General features: G+C 35.1%; 1 protein-coding gene across 1 annotated transcript in view; it reads left to right on the plus strand.

Annotated features, from left to right (window-relative positions):
• LOC122816194 overlaps positions 1-22,246 on the plus strand; it is a 191,172-nt gene extending 168,926 nt beyond the window's left edge. Inside the window, exons 6-7 of the mRNA XM_044088944.1 lie at positions 21,184-21,351; positions 22,034-22,246. Of these exons, the coding sequence (XP_043944879.1) occupies positions 21,184-21,351; positions 22,034-22,246 (381 nt within the window). The remainder of the gene's footprint in view (positions 1-21,183; positions 21,352-22,033) is intronic.
• The last annotated feature ends 1,053 nt before the right edge of the window (positions 22,247-23,299 follow it).

Consider the following 23,299-nt stretch of genomic DNA (forward strand, 5'->3'; position numbering starts at 1 on the left):
ACTAGCCATATCACTATTTTATTGTAGGAGAAAATTAAAATACAGTCACAGATTATAAGGTTGATAAAATGGTTTTTATTAATATAGAGACAGCTAAACAGTATTAGCATTCTTAGATTTAATGAATAAATACAACATATCTGACCTATGTAGATATGCTGACCCTAAAAAAATAATAATTTTACATATTTTTCCCCATGTTCCACCATCTGTATTGACTTCTTTTTTTAATTCTCAGTGCTTTACTCTGCCATATAATTGATTTTAAAACAGATCCTCAAACACTCTCATGTCATTCTAAAATGCATCTCCATCTTAAATTAAAAAGAACAATAATTTGACTCCCTTCCATTACAACAAACAGACTTTGAACCCATTCTTACTGCAAGCATGAAGTTAAACATGAGATTAATAATTTACTAACTTAAATTTACAATTGCTGCCAACATAATGTCAAACTTGATATATAATGTGCTGCCCTTAAAGTTTAAATTAGAGGATACTTAATTAGTTAACTGCTTATTACAAGAAGAAAACTAAAGAATATGAAAACTCACTAATACATAATCTTAATTTTTATTTTATTTTATTTTTTTTATTTGTCATTTGTTTCAACTGGACTTAGAAGCTCTTACTCAGTGGAGCTCCACATAAAAAAATGCAATAATCATAATAACATAATACATTCCACATACTTTAAAAATAAAATGGTATAATCCATGACATGCATTGTGTTACATTACATTGTATGTATGAAAAAGGAGACATATACATATTATTTACAATATCAAAGGAGACAAATCAAGTCATTTCAGCTTACACAGTAGTCAAACAGTATACTTTAGTATCAGTTGTTAGAAAGTAACATTCATATGTTGAACAATAACTTCCAGTGGTACAATGTGACCCAGTTTCCATGAGAAGTGAACTCAAGAGGTGGTTTTAGTTTAACATTTCCTTTTGACTCAAAGCTTAGATTTCAGTAGGATTAGTGCAGAGGTGGGGTAACTTGGATGTTATTTGGAGAATATGAGATGGTTGCAGTAAGAATAGCTTAGGGCTGAACAGGAGCAGATCTAGTTGTAATTTAAGTGTGTTTTAAGTTGATTTTTGAAAGAGGTGGGGTTATCTATATTGAGAATATTTTGGGGGATGGAGTTCGATTTTTTTTTTAGATTTTATTGGAGTAAAGGGAGTCACAGAAGTTATTTGATTTTAGAAACATTTAGTAGCAATGTGTTAGAAGATCTTAAGGGGGTCTTTTGTTGGATTGGAATTGTATTAGGTTTTGTATGGCTGGACATTTCTTGTGCTGGTATAACATGGAGTGGGTTATAGTCATTTGATTGTAGGTTAGGAGGTTAAGTAGTTCAAGTCATTTTAGTTGTTGGAGACCTTCACAGTGATGACTTCAGTTGGGTAGATTGGCAGCATATTTGGCAGTTTTCTGGTAGCAAGTTTCTAGTTTATGTAGGTCAGTTTTTCTGAGGTTTGTGGATATTGGGTTGACATATCCACAAGATATAAGGTAGATATAAGGTGTGTCCTGGCGCTCACTTGTCTGGCAGGGTTTGACTCTATAGAGGATGCCTAGTTTGATATGCTTTTTTTTTCATAACTTGACTTAGTTGTTTGTTAAATTTTAGACATTTGTCAATGGTGAACCCTAGTAGTTTTGTTTCTGTGACTGGTTCAATTAATGTTTTGTTGGATGATCTAATGTTTATGGTTTGATTGTGTTTGCTGAATTTGTTCTGGCTGTTTTGGAAGATCATTAGTTTGCTTTTGTTGGGGTTTAAGTTGAATTTGAAATTTTGTAGGTAGGTCTCTATGGCTGAGAAGGATTTTTGAGTGTCTTCTTGTAGCTGAGTTAAGGAGGGAGCAGAGCAGATGACAGCGGAGTTGTCCGCATATTGGATAATGGTTGCAAGTTTAGTGGTCAAGTGAAGTTTGTAAAGATGGAGAAGAGAAGATGGCCTGGTATCAATCCTTGTGGGATGCTGATGGTGACTGGTAGTAGTGAGAAGAGGTCTTTTTGCCATTTGACGGCCTGTTGGTGATTGGAGAGTTAACTGTGGAACCAGGTCAGGACTTGCTGAGATAGGTTAAGGGAGGTGAGTTCATCTAAAAAGTTTTTGTGGGATGTCATCCACATGTCCAAGAAGATTGAGGAGACATGTTTCCCTTCATTTTTTATTGAATAATTTATATTCCCAACAAGGATTAGATAATAATGAGGTTTGAAACAAGTAAACAAGATCTCTCCAAGTATTGCCTCTCCTTTATTTTAAACAAGTATCATTTTATGAAAATAAAACTCTAGTCACCTACTCTGACTGAGTACAAACCCTTTCTAAATAATTGACAAAAAAAAAAAATATATATATATATATATGTGTGTGTGTGTGTGTGTGTGTGTGTGTGTGTGTGTGTATATATATATATATATATATATATATATATATATATCCCAAGAATATTACAGAGATATAGAAGGTAATAAAAAATTAGTGATGACTAGAATTTTATGGATATATTTTATATTTCATTATTTCAATTACATAACAACTCTCCTAGCCATAGGACATCAAACGAAGTCCATTCCTAATTAGAACAATTGTCTTTTCCTAAATTGAATCCAGCAGAACTATAACATTAACTGAAAAAGAAAATACTAGCAAAAGACTGAAACCAAGTAAAGCTTCTGATTATGATAGTTATTCTTTCTATTTTTATAAACACTTTCAAACTCCTTTAACCCATGTTATAACTAGCCTTTGATCATATTATATCATACACTATTTCAGATATGTATTTAAATAATTTAAATATTATCCTATTACCAAAACCAAAGATCTTACTAATAATTCTAACTATAAAACTATTGCCATTATACACCTAGTTCTAAAAATTCTTACTTCTATCCTAGCAAGTAGAATTAAAGGCATCCTGTCAATTATTTCATCTCTGAAGTCAATATTCATTAAATACAAACTACTGATCAATCTCTCACTTTCAACTTTCTGCAAAATGTAAGTAATTTTAATAAAAAATGGTGTACCTTACCCACAGATGTAGCTAAACCATTTGTTAAGAGTTCAGTTTATCTTTATATTTTTGGGAAAATGTGGCTTTCCCACCCAATTTGTGAATTATATAAAAAATACTATATGCCAGCCCCATCAGCTCAGTTGATTATTAATAACCTTCTGTTTCAAGCAATTTTCTTAAAAATGTGGTCTGGCAAGGATGCCCACTATCACCATGCCTATTCAATATTTAAATTGAATCTTCATTTCTTAATCTAATATAAAAAGCTCTGTTTAAGATTCCTTCACATTCAAGAACTAAAATTCCTTTCATTGCATTCATAAATTACATCAATATATATGCAAACTCCTCAAAATCAGACACACCAGAAATAATTCATATTATCGATTTCTTTTCTTCTCATGGAAATTGCAAAATTAATCTGGAAAAATCACTATTATTCCCTCTCTGTCTGCAAATTATAATTTTATTAATATTAATGAGCTAGAAGGCATTCATATAAAATGTCCTATATATACTTGAGTTTGGAATTCTGCAATACTAAACCAATCAATAGTCTGCGTAATATATATACAAATGTTGGTCCTTCTTACAACTTGACATACATAGATGGAATGATATGAAATTCTCATTCCTTTCAAAACAAGAATAGTTAAAATGAATGTGTTTCCAAAGTTTTTTCTCATATCTAATTTATTAATTGTATTCTGTCTACCAAATTCATAGACAAAATCAAAGTCACTCATCCAAAAATTGTCTGGTCAGCTAAATCAGGTAGAATTAAATATTCTGGCCTAACAGCCCCTACATGTTTGGGGGGGGGGGGGCTTGAGTTTGCCAGACCTCTGGTTTTAGTACTTAATATCTAGAGTGCACTGACTAATGATCTCAATTAGCCTAATTCATCCTGCTGACAAATGTGTTCTAATATAGGCCATTATATGAAACAAGTCCATATCAAAATATTCTTGTAATATCAACTGATTGCTTTATTTTAAATAATAAAACTGCTTATAAAATGAAAACTTACATTTTTTCCAGCTATGATAAAGGCTTTTCACAATTTAATGATCTATCTTAATTTTAAAGAATGTTACTTATTGTTGCAACCACTTCCTTTAACCCTAATATTTTATTAAACAATTGGTGTTCTCAAAGGTTACCTCTGGATAATAAACTGAATTATTTCTTATATAAGTGTTCAATTCTATTTTGAGAAAAACAGTATACATCAAACTGATTTTGTACAGCACTTTGCACACTCACTAACACAACATTAAGCATTACCTAAGGGTTACAAATTTGTAATAAATAATAAATTAAAAATCAAATTGTTATTCTTCATTTTGTTTTTCTTAAGACTTACCATCTAAGGAACATTATTATGAAGGTTTCTATAGAGTACAGTTTAAATATACATCCCTACCAATGAGCTATTTTACTCATTTTATTATAGTAAATAATGGTTAACTCAAGTATTAAAACCAATAATAAAAAAAACTATTAAAAAAAACTCTTTTGTATCCTAAGTTGTCCGATAAATATGAAGGCATGTGAGTAAGACATTTAACACACATTTTAGCTATGTAAATATGTGCATAAGCCTTGGAAAACTCTTACTGATAAAATTATCTCAAATATCTCCAACAGCAAGGCCATTAGTTGGAAACTAACAATTCTCCACTATCCTTTATTTAACTTGCATAAATGTTTTTAATGTCCTGCATTTCTTTATTAAAACTGTATATTTTGCAAAACAGGCTTACTAACAAAGCACTAAACTGGGGCAACTTTGTTGCAATGTTATATAAACATCTAAAAGCCATTAAAATACCACCTAAACATTACCATGGCAGTCTTTACACTTCTTACTGGCATAAATCATTTAACATTCTCACATGAACTTCACAAATTCTATTGAATATCTATCAAATTATTTTATTGTATTTTAAGATTTATCAAAATTTGTATGGGATATTCCTAGTTAGATGCTACTAACAGAGACGTTCATTTTTTTTTTCTTTTTATAGAATGTAAATACATACACATTGTTGACTTGAGTTTTGAATATTTTGTTCTTGTTAAGAAGAGTACAATGGGGAAGGGTAGAGAATTATTCATGTATTTGTCTGTATAAAATATATTTTGACCACTGTCTTTATGAATAGTTTGATTGTTTATTGTTACTGTTTGTAACTGTTCTGTCTACCTCTAAGTTGTTTTGTGAAGTGTCATTTATATCTTTAAAATTTATTAAAATATATTTTAAAATAATAGAGCAGATATTGCTGAATTACAAGCTGAAAATCTTCTGATTTATTCAGAAACAATTATACACTTGATTATTGATTGGAAATTCAATTATTAATGGAACTGATACTTAGATTTGCAGAGAGGGTAATGATAATCTAATAGTTTTATGCTAGCCAAGAGCAAAAATACAGGGTATAAGTAGGGCCTTAGAATTCATCAATGTAAGGAAGTATAGAGTTGTTATTATTCATGTTGGCACAAATTATCTCTTCTTAGCATAGCTTGAACAACAGTTAAGCTATATTTTTCATAATTCAAATAAAAAGGAGAGTCAGGTCAGCATAAATTTAAATATCTTTGGATAAATATCTACATGAAAAAATGGTCCATTTAAAAAAGAGAACATTTGTAAAACATCTAACATAATTTTGGGCACACATGTATTTAGTCAGCATTCTGTGCTAGTAACATGAGCCACTGCCCCACCCCCTAGCTCTTCAAGTAAACAAACAAAAAAAGGACATTCCTTCAACTGGTACACCAGCCAGGTGGCCACATGCATGATATGCCCCCTCCCTCTTGCTCCAGCCATTCAAGTCCCATTTCTGCTCCCTGCCCCAACCCTACTTCAATATGTTACAAAAAAAATAATTTCTTCTTTTAAACTATAGTGAACTGATTGCAACAAATATAGTAAATGTTTACTACAGTTAATATCCTGCCAGCATGTAGCCCTACAGTGCTCAGGTTTTAGTTAAAAGAAAAGAAATTACTTTTAAACTGTAGTAACTGCTTCCTACAATGTAGCAAGCTGTTGCTACAGTCTTGACCATACACAGAGTGCTATTGTGCTCAGGTTTGATCACAAACACAATATCAGCTTTTTTAAAGCTGGTATTCCTTTAATGACAGGTCAGGATTACCTGGCTGCATCCTGCATCACTTTGTGCCCAGGGCAGTTGCCCCTCTTGTCCCGTCTAGCTACACTACTGCTAGACAGGATAAAATCCACACGTCAAAATAAGGGATTCTTGTATTCTTGTAAGAATTCTTACAGAAGATATATTGCAATATTTGACTAACACAAGAAAGGATTTTTTTTTTTGCTAGGTCAGAAATTTAACAGTCCACAAATAGCAAAACTTGATGTATCTGTTCTGGTTGTTAATAATAGGGGCATTAGTAATAACATTTTTTATTGGGAAATTTGGTGCACTCATGTAAGATTGGTGGTGGTGGTGGTGGTATTGCTTGCAAAACTCTTTTAAAAAATAACTATAAACCAATACTGTCAGGGAATAAATGTTTTTACTATAACAGACATTAAGAAAAAATTGGGTGGGCTGTCACAATAGGGATCATTGATGGCTATGAGACCTATGATTATTAAATGTTCAGCGATAACACCAATACAGTAGCTCATGTAATTGTGAAAATTAAGATAACCCTTGGACAGATAACAATTGTTGGAGTACATAGACCACCAAAGTTAAGTGCTGAGAACCTACAGGAGTTCATACATTTCTTACATGAAACGAGATGGAAAAATAATAGTAGCTGGGGTCTTTAATTTAATAGGAAAATACTGGAATAATACTGATTCAACAACATTAGTAAGGAAGTTATTTAAAACTTATGTTCATGAACAACAATTGCTACAGACTATAAACAAAGCTACCAGGGAACAAAGATTGCTTGTGTGCCTAAGGACATGATTGCTTCATGTCAAGTTTTACTACTGTTTGTCTGCAGTGATCATAGGATTAGTAACTTTAAATTACTGCTAGATATGTCTGCCAAACTGAAATCTAAACCAATGAAATGAAGATTAATTACAGACTACATGGGAGCAAAACAGTCACTGTGTAAAAGTAATCAATGTGATGAATTCCCTGGAAAAACTGCAGAAGGAATGTGAAAAAAGGGAAACTGAGTACAAAAAAATGGGTCAAACTATAGTTTGAAAACTGAAATAAGTAAATTGGCCATACAAATTACAGTGTAAGACAAGATGAAGAAGAAATTGAAGAAAAATTATATAAAGATATTGAACAAAATAGGAAACCATGTTAACAGATACATATGCTGTAGTAGGAGTAAAGACATGCAATTTGATAAACTGTGTGTAGATTCTAAAATGTATTCTCAAACAAAACAGATTATAGAGGTATTTATAACATACTACGCAAAACAGTTTGGCTCCACAAAGGGGATGTTGAATTACGCTAGTAACACCCAGGTTAAAGAAATCAGCCAAGAAAGAAAAAATGAAAGAAAATGCAACAAAAATATATTAGCTTTAATCATCCAGAGTGTCACTTATATCTACTAGCTTTTGCTCAAAGAGGAAAATAGGCACATATGGTATTGATCTAAAACTTGCTACTATCAAGGCAGCAGCTTCTGTAAAGTTGTTGTTACAGTACCACAACAAAGCTAGGAAGACAAATCTGAGATGCAAGAGTCTTTTGAATAACTGAACACACACACACACACACACACACACATATATATATATATATATATATATATATATATATATATAGACATATATATATATATACATATATACAGAGAGAGGAAGAGAGAGAGATATAGATACATACACACACACACACACACACACACACACACACACGCGCGCGCGCGCGCACACACGCGTATATATATCTATATCTATACATGCATACGTGTGTGTGTGGGTGTGTGTGTGTGTGTGTGTGTGTGTGTGTGTGTGTGTGTGTGTGTGTGTGTGCATGCACACATGAGCATTCATAGTGTATAGTTTTGCTTTTATTGTACTTTTTCATTTTTATTTATTTAGGATAGACTTTTTAATGGATTATGTGATTGGAGTTAACAAAAATCTTTAATTACATGAGTAGGGTATACAATAGGGATAGGAAGGAAATAATAAGAAAATATGTGCACTCCAGATTAAATAAATATTTGCTTATTTTAGTCCATTTATAAGAAAAAAATATAGGGAATGTATGAAAGTCTTGGAGTTTTAACACATGAAAAATCTTATAAGAGTAGAAAACACGATTTCTAAGAACTTTAAAAAAGCCATATATCATAAAAACAAGTTCCTTAATCTTACAGTGCAAGATACTTCAGGTGTCACATTAGTTTCTCACATGTTCCATTTATCCATTGTTTTAGCTTGACTTAAAGGCTCCCATTCATTCAAATGAAGGTGGCAATTATGTTGATCTCTCTCTCAATATATATGTGTGTGTGTGTGTGTGTGTGTGTGTGTGTGTGTGTGTGTGTGTGTGTGTGTGTGTGTGTGTGTGTGTGTGTGTGTGTAGGTATATGTATACTATAAACAATCTTATTTTGTATTTTGTAAAATAATAATATACCTGGAAAGATGCAGTTTACTTTGTTTATATCATGTGTATGTACTGCTGCACTTTGTCTATACTTAGGAGTTATTTATGACTGAACCTGTTTTACTACTAATGTCATGTTTATTATTTTATTTTATTTTGTTTACCTGGGTAGGTCATTGAACTAATTTGACCATTTGCAGGCTCAGCCTAGATGACATACATAGAAATAACAGTAAAGTAACATTAAGGGTATAACTAAATTATACAGTACAGTGACATATTATAACATGGGTGTATAGATAGATAGATATCTCTTGCTCTCTCTCTCTCTCTCTTTATATATATATATATATATATATAGAGAGAGAGAGAGAGAGAGAAATAGAGTCTATCTATCTATCTAGCCATGCTTTACAAGGAAATTTAAGAATAAGTAGTATCAGAAGTATACAATACATAATACAGGCAGTAGCATAACTGGGGTGGGGTGAGAGGGGCAACTGCCCTAGGTGAAAAGTGTTGGGAGGGTGCGATCAGCCAATCCCAATTTCTAATGGAATACCAGCTTTTTTGTACCGCGCTCTATGTGTGGCCTAAACTATAGCAACTGCTGGCTACATATAGCCAACAGTTTGCTACAGTTTAAAAATAAAAGTTAAGTAAAACATGAGCATCTAGCACACCATGCAGGAAGGGTATAAACTGTAAACCAGCAAACAGTTTGCTACAGTTTACAAGAAAACTTTTTTAAGTAAAACATAAGTACTGTGTATTCTGCACAGACAGGACATAAACTGTAGCAATTGTTTGCTACATTTGCAGCAAACAGTTTGCTACAGTTTATAAGAAGAAGAAATAAAATGAAGGAGGGTTGGGGAGAGGGCACAGAAGCAGGCCCTAAATTGTGGGCAGGAGGGATGGGTGGCATGTTGTTCATCAGGCCACCTGGTTGGTGTGCCAGTAGAAGGAACACATTTTTTTCTTAAGGGTGGGCTTGCTGGTTCATGGTACAGGCACAGGGTTGAGACAACTATGCTTCTGAATACAGATGCTCTAGTAGACCTTCCCCTTCAGGGGCTGAAATGAATACCTCACACCAAACTGCCAATGTCTTTAACTCCTTTTTCACAGACACCATTAAGTCTTTAGCAAACCAACTTACTATTGACAATTCATACCCCCCCACCTGTATACCTGCTAATCTCCCCATATTTCAACTACAACCTATCTCTACTTCTTACATCCTGAAACTCATCCTAAAACTCAAACCCTGTACCCCATCTGCAGATCAGTTACCATCTGAATACCTTCAAAAAGCGGCCGAAGCAGTAGCTTATCCTATATCCCTCCTTATAAATAGAACCATCACTGAAGGAACCATCCCTGCTATCTGGAAAATTTCCCACATAATCCCTTTACATAAAGGAGACAGCTCAAAAAAGTATTCTAACTATAGACCTATAGCTCTCCTATCACCCTTAGCAAAAATTATGGAGAAATGTATTCATCATCAGCTAATGCACCACTTAACTCAATTCAATTTACTAGCTAACTGCCAACATGGCTTTAGGCCATTTCATAGCACTACCACAGCTCTCTTATCATTTACCGAGTGTATCAATAGAAACCGCAATAATAGTATCCTATCATCTGCACTTTTCTTAGACCTGTCAAAAGCCTTTGACATGGTAAACCACCATTTGTTCTTAAAAACCCTTGAATCTCTCTCACTTGATACCAAAGTGGTTCAATGGTTTACTTCCTACCTTAGTAACAGGCAACAGGCTGTTCTCTGGGAAAACACACTTTAATCTCTTCTGCCAGTCACTCTTGGAGTACCACAAGGTTCCATCCTAGGTCCTCTCCTTTTCTCTTTATTCATAAATGACTTACATGTAGCAATACCTCAAGCTACATGTATTCAATATGCAGACGACTCAACTCTCATATGCTCTGCCAATACCTCCTCTGAACTTCAAACCCTAGCACAGAACATATTTACCACAGTTGAGGCATGGTTCTTGAAACGCTGCCTACTCTTGAATGCCAATAAAACCAAACTCCTGCTTTTCAGACCTAATAGTAAGTCCCCCCCCTCTTAGACTTCTCTATTACTTCCAGTAATGGTACACAGATAGTCCCTGACTCTACCACAAAACTGTTAGGTATTACAATTGACAATAACCTCACTTTTGATAACCACATTAATAATACTATTAAAACTGTAAATAGAAAACTTGGCTCCTTATATAGAATTAAAACCTTTCTAGCTCCACAGGCCAAAATTACACTCACTCACTCTAATCTTATTTCTACTCTTCTTTATGCCTCTCCCATATACACTAACTTAAAGAAAAAAACCTTACTAAACTAGCAAATGCATACAATAGCATTGCTAGATTTGTTACTGGAAACCCATTTAGAACTCACCACTGTCAAAATCTACTACAACTAAACTGGCTAGAAGTGAAAAATACACTATTACTCTCACAACTCACCTTTATTCACAGGATATTTCACCAACCGAAAAATACCCCTATACTTTCTGACCTTATTTCTCCCTATTCTAATCTAAATTCACTACGCTCCACAAATAAACCTCTTGTGAAGCTAATTAAGTCCAATAACATTGCAGGCGATTCACTATTCTCCAACACCATAGGTAAACACTGGAATTCACTACCTACCACTCTAAGTACTACATCATCACCCTTCCTCTTCAAACAAAAGCTCAAACAACACCTAAAAACACTCTAGCTATGCCCATGCATCAATCCTGACTAATCTTATGATTCTACTAATGACCTTTACCTTCTCTTACCTCTTCCTACTCACTCATTTCTGAAGAACTATCTCAAAACTCCTTTGTTAATTAATCTCTGATACAATTTAATAAACAAAGCTGTATGGTTGTATGTTTTTAATTGCTTATGTATATTTACTCTTTATGAATGTTCTACTAATGTATAACTCCCCTATTCCTATACTGTAAATAGAATCAAAATGTCCTTCCTAGCATAAATTTTCTCCTTTATATTTTAGATTGAACCTTATTTCTGTATGTATTTTTTACTAACTATTTGCTTTCTTTATGTAATGACTTGTTTGTATTAACCTTAATGTGGAGCTTTTCTCCCCGGGCCTCTGCTGAAAATGGAAATATATCCAGTTGGACTAGCCCGGTAAACAAATGTAAAATAAATAAAATAAAAATAAAATAAATAAATGTTAATAGGTGAGATAAATGCAGTTCAACTAAAGGAATGGGCATAGTATATACAAGTATGGAGGGGAAATGTTAGCAGTGAAAGAAGAAATTGTAGAATAGCCAGAACTGCAGTAGAAGAGCTAATAGTAGGAGAAGTTGATATTAGATATATAGTAGGGAATGGACAGGGCAGATTAGGAAGCAGTTAGTATGAGTTTGTAAGCTGGAGAGATTAAGCAGTCAAGGTTTTCTGAGAAGAATGTAATAATGCAACCATGGCAGTTAGTTGACATGGCCTGTTTTCTGATAAGTGCACTTACATTGTTCAGTTAGTTATTGTTTGAACTGAGGTCTGAACTGTCTGTAGTCTCTGATTTTAGTAAGATCAGCTGGCAAAAGTTCCCATAGTTTATGGAAAAGAACACTGATGCTGTGATCTGTGAAATGAAGTATTTGGATAGAGTTATGAGACTAAGGCCATTAGTGTACTGGCTTCTTTGTTTACAGTATGGATTACATGTAGTTAGTCTCATGTGGCTGGGTGGTGTCTTTTGGTGTAGGAGTTTGAAGAGAAGGGAGCCATGCAGGAAGTATGGATGCACCTTGAATGGGAAGCCAATTTGCCTTTTCCAAGCAGCTGCAGTTACTATAGATTAGGTTACCACTACAAGCCAAGCAAAGTACTACTTTGCCTTTAGAAACACAGGAAGATAGGAACATAGTAGGCAGGAAGTTACTGGACCATAAGATGTAGACACATTTCAAGTACTTAATAGTGCTACTCTCCCAATAAAGCAGGGCTGTGCATGATAAGCCTGGTGTAAAGTTGTGCCTACCCATCCAGTCATCAAGGCTAACCTTAAAGGTAGCCAAAGTGGTACTGTTCTGGACCTGTAATCGTAACATATCCCATAGACTAAGAATATGTTGCATTTGGGACGTATATCTGCAGTGTGTTTTATTTATTTGTTGGTATAGATTTAGGTTCTTAGTGCCGGTGTTTGTACAGCCAGTGGATTTGCATAGAAATAGGAGGTCAAATAGGACTGTGTCTTTCATGGCTCAAAAAGCAAATCACCTCACTGTATGTTACTGAGTATAAGGAGAGCCCTGAGAATCTATCAAGAATGATTTAAGACCTTTAATTTTCTTGGTTTGAAATCTTTGACACCTTTCCAATTAAGCAATATGCTTGGACTTGTACATACCAAATGGGTCATTGCACTCAATGATGGGTTTGATAAAGGAAGAGTACAGTGGTAACATAACTTCTTTGGATCTTGAAGATATTCCATGGAAATCAACTAGGCCAGATAGAAGGACTTCCTAGTTATGGTAGAAACATGAACATCAAATGAAAGAAAGTTATCCGCATAAATACAATTTTTTTTTTGTTATTGTTTATGACCATATCTGTCTGACGAGTATCATTTATAACATATGAGGTGGAATTTATGCTAAATTTTACTATACTGTACTTTCATTAATTTGAGATTGTTTGTACACCATCTATGTGCAGACGCCAGCCCTTGCTAGAGCTGTTTTATATCAGTAGACGAGAGAATAACAGTGCCCCATTTAGTGTCATCAGCAAACTTGGTTAACCACCATTCTGGGATATTGGCTTCATCTTCTGCAAAGTAATTGCCAAACAGGAGAGGGCATGGTACTGATCCACATGGCAACCCAGTTGAATACAATTTTACATTTAGAAAGGGAACCAGCAACTTTCACAACTTGGGCTGTACTGGACAGACAATTTCCAATCCAGTGGACCATGTAGGGATTTAAATTAATCTTGTCTAATTTTACAATAATGCCAGTGGGGGAATAGTATTCAAAACCTTTGCCAGATAAGCAGTGTGCACAGAATGACCATTTTACACAGCCCCTGTAACTTTTTCAAACAAGCATACTGGGTTCAGGGACAGGGCTTGCCTTGGGTTCTAGATCAGTTAGGTTGCCCTTGTCTGCATAAATGACTTTTGCTATGATACATTCCTTGGCTTTGCATATAACTCTAGTGAAACTGACACTATAATTGTCCAGGCCTGTAGAAGGAGTGTTTTTCTCCCCTACACTCAGTCACTATCTTCTGCCATAGAACAGAGCTTGTAGTCACTACATTTGACCTCGATACTGGAGGACCTCTGTCACAAGGCCCTACTCTTATGAGTTTACTGGGAATTTTGTCATTGTGCAATAGCCTATGGTCACTATCAAGGATTCCTCAGCACCTAATCCCAACCCAGCCCAATGGCCACATATCACAACATCTTTATCCTCAAACCTTTGCCAAAATCCTATATAAAACAGCTCTTAAACAAATTTAAACTATGTTCTTCTTCAGTCGATGATATACCAAGTAACTAAAAATAACAGTCAATTGGATTGCATGTCCTGCCTCAATCCTTATAAAAAGGTCAGTCCAGGAATTCCACGTTCCCTCTGTCTTGGGGGCCCATGGTTTGAAAGCAGTCTGGGACCAAGGTAATCTTAATCTGTCCCTGTCCAAATGCATTTTCAATGAACTGGAGTTTCAAGGGAAGAGATGTTTACTGTTGCAAATGATAAGACTCTTTTCAGTGTGAGACTGTATTATTTTGTTTTGCAAATGGCCATCAGGATTTGTGCTATAAAATTTGAAATAAAAGTGCTAGAAACTATGAAAAAAAGTTTTAAATTATATCCAAATCTCTGTCAGATTTGAACAGTGTCTATGGTAATTGGGGGAAGTCAGCCAAATAATGGGACTCTGGAATGGATATGGTGGGGGGTGTAGGCCTGCCTAGGGCCCCATTTAACCATGATCCAGCTCTGCTCAGCATTACAAATGAGGATTTACCTATTCACAAGCTGAATAAATAGCATTATGTTTATCTTTATTTTGTTTGATCATAGGTTGCTAAGATGAGATTTTTACTGTTAAATTAGCAGTCTTCTGAGAACTGAGTGACGTTTGTTATGTAATGTTTATCACATTGTACTTATGAAATCTAACATCAGTATTTTTAAAGCTATTCAGAGATTTGTTTGAATGCCCCTTTTAGGAAATAATTTGGTATTTAAACATTCCCTAGGTTTCAGAAAGCCTTACTCCAATCAGTGATTCTTAAAATGAAAAGTTTCCCTCTCACTGTAAATGATTTATAGACTACCTACCTCCCAGGATTTCCTGCTAGCATAAATGTCAGCATGGAGGGCAGTATTGCAGGCTGAACTGCATGTTAGTAAGGAGTCCAGGGGATATTCTAATTCTAATTGCTCTTCCCAAGAAATGCCAGCAGCTTCCAATGTATATTGCAATGTGATTCAGGGAATTACTTGGTTGTATGAATTTCCATAATTGGAGGAAAAAGTTAACACCATCAAAAGATGGCAATCACCCATTCCTTCCAATATTAACAGTAGTGAAGACAGTGAAGACATGGAGTGGGGGTGGGTGGGTGTTACTATATGTGTGTGAATGTCTACCCATGTGTCCGCAAAGTATCTTAGAAACCAGAGGAATATGTGTGTGTGTGTGTGTGTGTGTGTGTGTGTGTGTGTGTGTGTGTGTGTGTGTGTGTGTGTGTATACGTGCGTGCACGTTACATGAGCGACTAAATGAATGTGTTAGTGTGGGGGGGGTTGCCATTATAATGAGTGGACCACCAAGGTAAACACTATCACTGTCACAGGTCTGATAGTGCTAGTATTAAAAGGAACACAAAGATAACCTAATGAATTGAGAATAAGGACTTTTTCACTGTGGCCATAGCTATCTCTGAATGGCATTTTCTCACTACCACGTAAATTGACCTACTTGTGGTTGTTAATTTATGTGAGAGGTGAGACTGTGAAACCTAAGTCTGGAGTTTTACTGGTTTTGTTAAACTAAGGAAGTCATTTTAAGGTCAAAATCAGTCTTTTTTGCTGTGGTATAAACTGATTTACTTTGTGGCCTTCTTTATGTTGAGCTATTTGTTTCTGGATTTTAACTAGATGGGCTTGGAAACCTGAGTTACTTTGATATACTAAAAGAATTGTTTGCAGTCTCATATCATCTCCTGAAACATGATCTATGCCTTAGATTTTGGTCCATGAAAGACTGTTTCCTTTCCAAGATTCCATGTTTGAAACAAAAGCAGCTGTCACATGTTTGAAAAGAATTAAACTCAAAGTATTCAGTAACAAGGAGGTAACTGGTAGTTTTATCATCTAACATGTCCCTGTTATAAACTCCTATACATATATATATATATATATATATATATATATATATATATATATCATCATCATCTTCTTTCGGCTGTTCCCATTAGGGGTCGCCACAGAGGATCATCTGTTTCCATTTCTTCCTGTCCTCTACATCATGCTCTTAAACACCAGCCGCCTGCATGTCCTCTCTCACCACATCCATAAACCTTATCTTAGGCCTTCCTCTTTTCCTCTTACCTGGCAGCTCCATTCTTAGCATCCTTTTCCCAATATACCCATCATCCCTCCTCAGCACATGTCCAAACCAATGCAATCTCGTTTCTCTTGCTTTGTTTCCAAACTGTCCAACCTGAGCTGACCCTCTAATATACTGATTTCTAATCCTGTCCCTCCTAGTCACACCCAGTGCAAATCTTAACATCTTTAACTCTGCCACATCCAGCTCTGACTCCTGCCTTTTCGTCAATGCCACCATCTCCAACCCATATAACATAGCTGGACTCACTACCCTCTTGTAGACCTTCCCTTTCACTCTTACTGGTACCCGTCTGTCACAAATCACTCCTGACACTCTTCTCCACCCACTCCACCCTGCCTGTACTTTCGTCTTTACCCCTCTTCCACATGCACTATTCTCTGAACTGTTGATCCCAAGTACTTAAACTCATCCACCTTTACCAACTCTACTCCCTGCATCCTCACCTTTCCTCTACCCTCCCTCTCATTTATACACCTATATTCAGTTTTAGCCCTGCTGACCTTTATTTCTATCCTCTCTAAAGCATATCTCCCACCTCTCTAGGGTCTCCTCAACCTAGTCCCTACTTTCACTACATATCATAATGTCATCTGCAAAGATCATAGTCCACGGGGCCTCCTGTCTGATCTCATCTGTCAACCTGTCCATCACCACTGCAAATAAGAAAGGGCTCAGAGCTGATCCTTGATGTAATCCCACCTCCACCTTAAACGTATCTGTCACTCCCACCGCAGTCCTCACCAATGTCACACTACCCTCGTACATATCCTGTACCACTCTTACATACTTCTCTGCCACTCCCAAATTCCTCATACAATACCACAACTCCTCTCTAGGCACCCTGTCATATGTTTTCTCTAAGTCCACAAAGACACAATACAACTCCTTCTGACCTTCTCTGTACTTCTCCATCAACACTCTCAGAGCAAACATCACATCTGTAGTGCTCTTTCCTGGCATGAAACCATACTGCTGATCAGTAATCCTCACCTCCCTTCTTAACCTAGCATCCACTACTCTTTCCCATAACTTCATGCTGTGATTGATCAGTTTAATCTCTCTGTAGTTACTACAGCCTGCACATCACCCTTATTCTTAAAGATAGGCACCAAAACACTTTTTCTCCACTCCTCAGGCATCCCCTGACTTTCCAAAATTTCAATAAACAATCTGGTTAAAAATATACAAAAACAGCTACAACGTAATATCCACAAAATGTACTGGTACTGGATAGCAATTCACAATAACTCCTCGGCTTGGACAGTGAAAACAGTTTATTACCAAAACCAAAAATAAAAAATACAAACTCCACCAACACAACGGTTAAGCGCTTTCATCTGACTAATGCAGACTTCATCAGAACTATGACAGGTGGTTCTGCATCAATTAAATATACTTTTAGGCACCAAAAAACATTTATCCTATGAAACTTTTAAAGATATATCCATTTGATTCATTAGTAAACATGACAATGCTTAACTTAAACTATCCCTATTGTTACACCAAATACTCATTCTGCTGAAAAGTATCTAAAAACTTCTAAAGACATAAATGTTGTGTAAAATACGAAATATAAATAAAAAATATATAAAATATATAATATAATATATAAAATATGAAATATGAAAATTCCATATCAGATAAATATGAATTGACTAATACTGTTTAGATTAACCATAATATACCATAAAAACCTTGGAGGTTGAAATATATAAAAAAGATAAATATATAAAAAATATATAAAAAAACAACTACTAAACCAAAGGGGCTAAGCTAAACACAAAAAAAGGTTTAATACTTATAAAATCATTAATACCTGGGAGTCTAGTGGCATCAGTGAGTATCTGCCATTTACTCTCTTTCATAGCCAATAGGGCTTTAACATTTCCTCCAAATGCTGTAATACCAACCTGATCAATAATTGCAAATTTAAAATGATGCGTATCCCCACTTTTTAATATGTGTCTATAAAGGGCATTCTTTTTGACTTTAACTCTAATACTATAAAGATGATCATAAATACGTCGTCTCAGCTGTCTCTCTGTTTTTCCTATATAAAACGCTGAACATGTGTCACATGTTGCTAGATATACAACATATTTAGTATTACAATTACCTGCCCTACATCGTACATATGTCTTATTGAAATTGTCCAATTTAAAACCCATTGTTTCATTGATATTACAGCACTGATTGCATGTTCCACATTTCCTAGTTCCTTTTGTCATCACATTTGTATCATGTATGTTAGATTCTAAAATCCTTTTAAGGTTGAATTCTGTCTTATAAACAAATTTAGGATGGGTACCCAATACCTGGGCTAATTCATCATCCATTGTTATCAAATTCCAGTGTTGCCTTATAATGTTTTCTATATACTGAACTACTGGGGAATACATTAACACACAGACCCTATTACTATGGTCCACTATTATTTTATTCACCTGTGATGAAACTTCATGTGTTAAATGACCTAGTAAAGGTATGTACTTCTTGCCCCACTCCTTGCTAACGTATCTGACAACATCATTTAATAAGGGTTCAGTATATCCTCTTACACTAAACATTGACTTAATTAAGTCTAGTTCATTAACCATAATTTCTCTAGTCGAGGACATTCAAGCTGCTCTAATGCACTGCCCCTTAAATACATTTTTAAATGCATGTTTGGGGTGATTACTACTAAACTCTAAATAATCATTAGAGAATGTCTCCTTTCTATATATATACGTGATACAAACCCTTCGTCACCATGACTAATATAGGTATCCAAATATGCTGTGCCACTTTCATTAATATTAAAAGTAAATTTTAAATAATCTGTCGTATTGTTAATGTAAGTGATGAAAGGATGAATGTTTTTCACTGGGCCGTTCCATAACACAAACAAATTGTCTAAAAACCTTGTGTAGTATGTTATATATTGGTAAAATTCACAATTAAACAAGAATTCTGTTTCCCATTCAAGCATAACCAAATTGGCGAATATGGGGGCACAAGATGATCCCATAGCAACGCCTCTAGTTTGTCTAAAAAATTTGTTCTCAAAATATATATATATAATTGTGATCTAACACTAATCCCATCATATCGGTGATAAGACAAATTTTGTCATCCTACAGACCATCATTCTATGCTGCTTAACTACGCTTTCCCCTGTCAACACTTTACAGTCTCCAATTTCCTTCAGACTGGCCCTCCTACATAGGATATAATCCACCTGTGTGCATCTTCCTCCACTCTTGTACATCACATTATGCTCCTCCCTCTTCTTAAAATACATATTCACCACAGCCATGTCCATCCTTTTCACAAAATCCACAATCATTTGACCTTCTGCATTCCTCTCCTTAACACCATACCTACCCATCACTTCCTCATCCCCGCTGTTCCTTTCACCAACATGCCCATTGAAGTCTGCTCCAATCACTAGTCTCTCACCCTTGTGTACACTCACCACCACTTCATCCAACTCACTCCAAAATTTTTCTTTCTCATCCATCGCACACCCAACTTGTGGAGCATATGCACTAACAACATTCATCATTACACCATCAATTTCAAGCTTCACAAACATCACTCTATCAGACACTCTCTTCACCTCCAAAACACGCTTGGCATACTGTTCCTTTAGGATAACCCCTACCCCATTTCTCCTGCCATCCATATCATGATAGAACAATTTAAACCTGCCTCCTATACACCCGGCCTTACTTCCCTTCCAGCTGGTCTCTTGCACGCACAATATATCAACCTTCCTTCTCTCCATCATAATCAGCTAGCTCTTTCCCTATACCAGTCATACTGCCAACATTCAAAGTGCCTGCCCTCACTACTACACTCCTAACCTTCCTCCTCTCTTCCTGCCTTCGGGCATGCCTTCATATATATAGTTATAGATATATGTCACATCCAACATGAGATGTCTATGGTAAATCCACTAGTCATAAGTTTGATACAAACTTATGATTGTATGAAACAGTGAATGGTATGATTCAATACATAGTGCCTTTAAAAGAAGTTTTCATTCTGCTCATGGGGGAGAGGGAATAAGAACTGTACCTTCTTTGAGAAGTCCCCTTAGTATATCTGCTTGAAACAGCACCAGATTATCTGTACTGCCATATTCTCCATAGATGGGATGGAATTCTGACAATAGTATTACAGCTACAACTTCTGGTATGTTTATATGATGTTAAGATCAAGATTGCCAAAGTCAGGTTTGAATGACTACATCTCTGCATCGTCAAGGTCATTCTTACAAGGCTATTTATGGCTTGCAAACAACATCTCACCTAAATGATGTCATATTATTACTGGACTGAACAAACTTGTTAATCTTTCCCTCTAACTATACTTTTCAAGTCTTAAAGCAGACTAACTTGTGGGATATAGAAGTTTTCCTTTTTAAAAACAAGCTAGCAAGTAAGCCTGGTTATTCATACCCAGTGTTATCTCTTTGGTTCATTAAGCACCCCTTCTTATTATGGTTAGGCTAGGCATTTGCAGCATATGCAGAGATGAAATTTTAAGTTTGGCATATAATGCAGTTCTGTTTATTTAAATAATGTAGAGCTAGAAAATAAATACCATAGCTTAACTGCTACTGAAACATTTACTGCAGAACAGTACACAGATATCAAATGCCTCTACATTGTAGAATTTATAGTATAAGGACATGTTAGCCCAAACTAAGCTTTACTGTTGGATTTTGCTATGCAACAAGAAGCAGGTTTGAGGTTAGTATTATGTAGTGTTTTTCTTTATAGTGGCATCTTCTCTTTAAATACTCAGTGGGTTAAATGCTGATATATGTTGTATTCATGTAAGCTACACATCAAACCTTTCTGACGTTTTTGTCTTTCTTTTCTAAGTTTGAGGTGCTTGACTTTCTGAATATACAACAGATTGCAGAAATGACTGTGTTTACACAACTCCACAATGTGTCTGCAAATATGTCGTTAATCTTCACAAAGTTAAAGGAAAGTCCGAGTAAAGACCTAGAGAGATATATTCTCCTGTTTAACAATTTTGCTCAGCAGGTAAGCACTCAGAGGTAAAAACACAACTGAAGAATGTTTTCTACTTCCTTTATTTCTTCTTCTTCTACAACATTGTTTGTTTTATTCAATGGAGGGATGGGGAACCAGACATATTACTAAACTACATTTATGAATTACATTCTAAGTCTTCTTGATAAACTTCCAGTAGCAATATAATGTACAAGTGAATAATTAAACTACAAAATGACTATTTTTCTCTGAAATCATTGTTTTTAAGTAAGTTGCAGTTCAGTAATCTTCCATTTAAGATTTTTTTGTTTACTGGCATAGAAGGATAAGATCTTGACTGCTATCTGGATGTCCCAAGACTGAGTAGTATGTGCCAGAGGTACGCTGCCGATGCCTGCTTTCCCATCCTGGGGAGTATGGTAGTGCAATCACCCTGCAATGCATCAAGTGGTTGGGTGTACAAACAGCAGCAGAAGTAGCCCTTCATCACCAATGACATAATAAATGGGTTTGGGGAGGGTGAGAGAAAAAGGGCACATCCCTGCTTAAGCTAACATTTGAATTACTTGTTTTTTTTTTAAGGCTTACCTTATATAGGTGCTGTCCATTGCAAACATATGAGAAATTTACTTTTTAGTGACTGATAACTATTTAAAGTAAAATGGATTCCAAAGCCTCCAACTAAGTATTTCACTTTCTTTCTTTAATTTAGAGAGGCCTCATAACCTTGAAAAATGCCACAGTGAGAGATGCCATGCTTGGTGCTATTTTAAATCTATTATCTCCTGAACTCATCTACTTTAATTATTCCGATTGGAAGGAATGGTTTCAGTCCAGGTTGACCTTATTTCTTCCCAGCATGAACAAAACATTTTTGAAGCTTTTGCCTTTCAATATTACTTGTGAAGCTTATCAGTCAATGTAAGTAAACATGTTGCTTTTTAATCTAAATAATAATTATGTTACACAGAAAATCATTATTTATAATTTGCAACTTGGGTATGTGTGGATACATTTTTAGGTAATGATTCTACAAAATATAATCATTCAAGCCCCCCCCCCTTTTTGTCAGAATGTATGCATTAACATTTTAGTAATTAAATACATTCTTCTAACTTGTCCCTTTGAAATATTTATTACTATATTCCATCTGTACTTATGAAGTCATAATATGTTTCCTTTAAGTTAGCTATCTTCTACTGTGTTTGCTATTTTGTTGGTTATTCACTGACATATGGGGTTTGGTATAATGGTTTGGTGGTACATTACAGACAATAAGTACAGGGCCTGATTCTCATATTTGACAAAGAAATTGGAAAGGCTTAAACTAGCCCACAAGAACAGCTAGCCTTGTACTTTTCCATGAATTTGTTACATATTTGCCTGTGGAATATTTTTGTGGTCTATTGCATTATTCTGTTGTTTGAAATCTATTTTTAATAGAAGTTTAAATCACTAATGACAAAAGACAAAGTAGTTGCTTGTATTCTTTATTTATTTTTTATTTTTACAAAAAAGGTACAGTTGTGAAATGGCCAATAGCCCCTAACTCAGTGCAATAAGCCTCAGGTGGCTGTATCACTGAATCACTACAAATAAAAACACAGTTCAAATGAGCTGACATGAATTTTCTTTGAGCCACTGAAGTGAAAGATAAGTACTTTGATTATGCTGTTCAATTAAGAAATACATTTAAGAAATAACAGCTACAGTGGCAATAATATTGATCTGACAAAACCTACAGCTTTTAAAAGTAGTGGTTAAAAGTGCTTGTCTTTCAATTCAGAGGTTCTGTAAAGTTTCATGTTAGTTCATCTGAACTGTGATTTAGCCACTCAGGTTTTTTTTGTTCATTATTTTTAATGTATTTCACACTGAAGGTGGAGACTTTTTATTAAATATTATACTTTAAGGTGAGCTACAGGACACTTTTTGTAAATAGGTCTGATGCAGAGACACAGACAGCGTGTTTGTGTGT

This window comes from Protopterus annectens, chromosome 12.part0, assembly GCF_019279795.1.
Source record: "Protopterus annectens isolate FY-2018-M chromosome 12.part0, PAN1.0, whole genome shotgun sequence".
Taxonomy (NCBI): Eukaryota; Metazoa; Chordata; order Ceratodontiformes; family Protopteridae; genus Protopterus; species Protopterus annectens.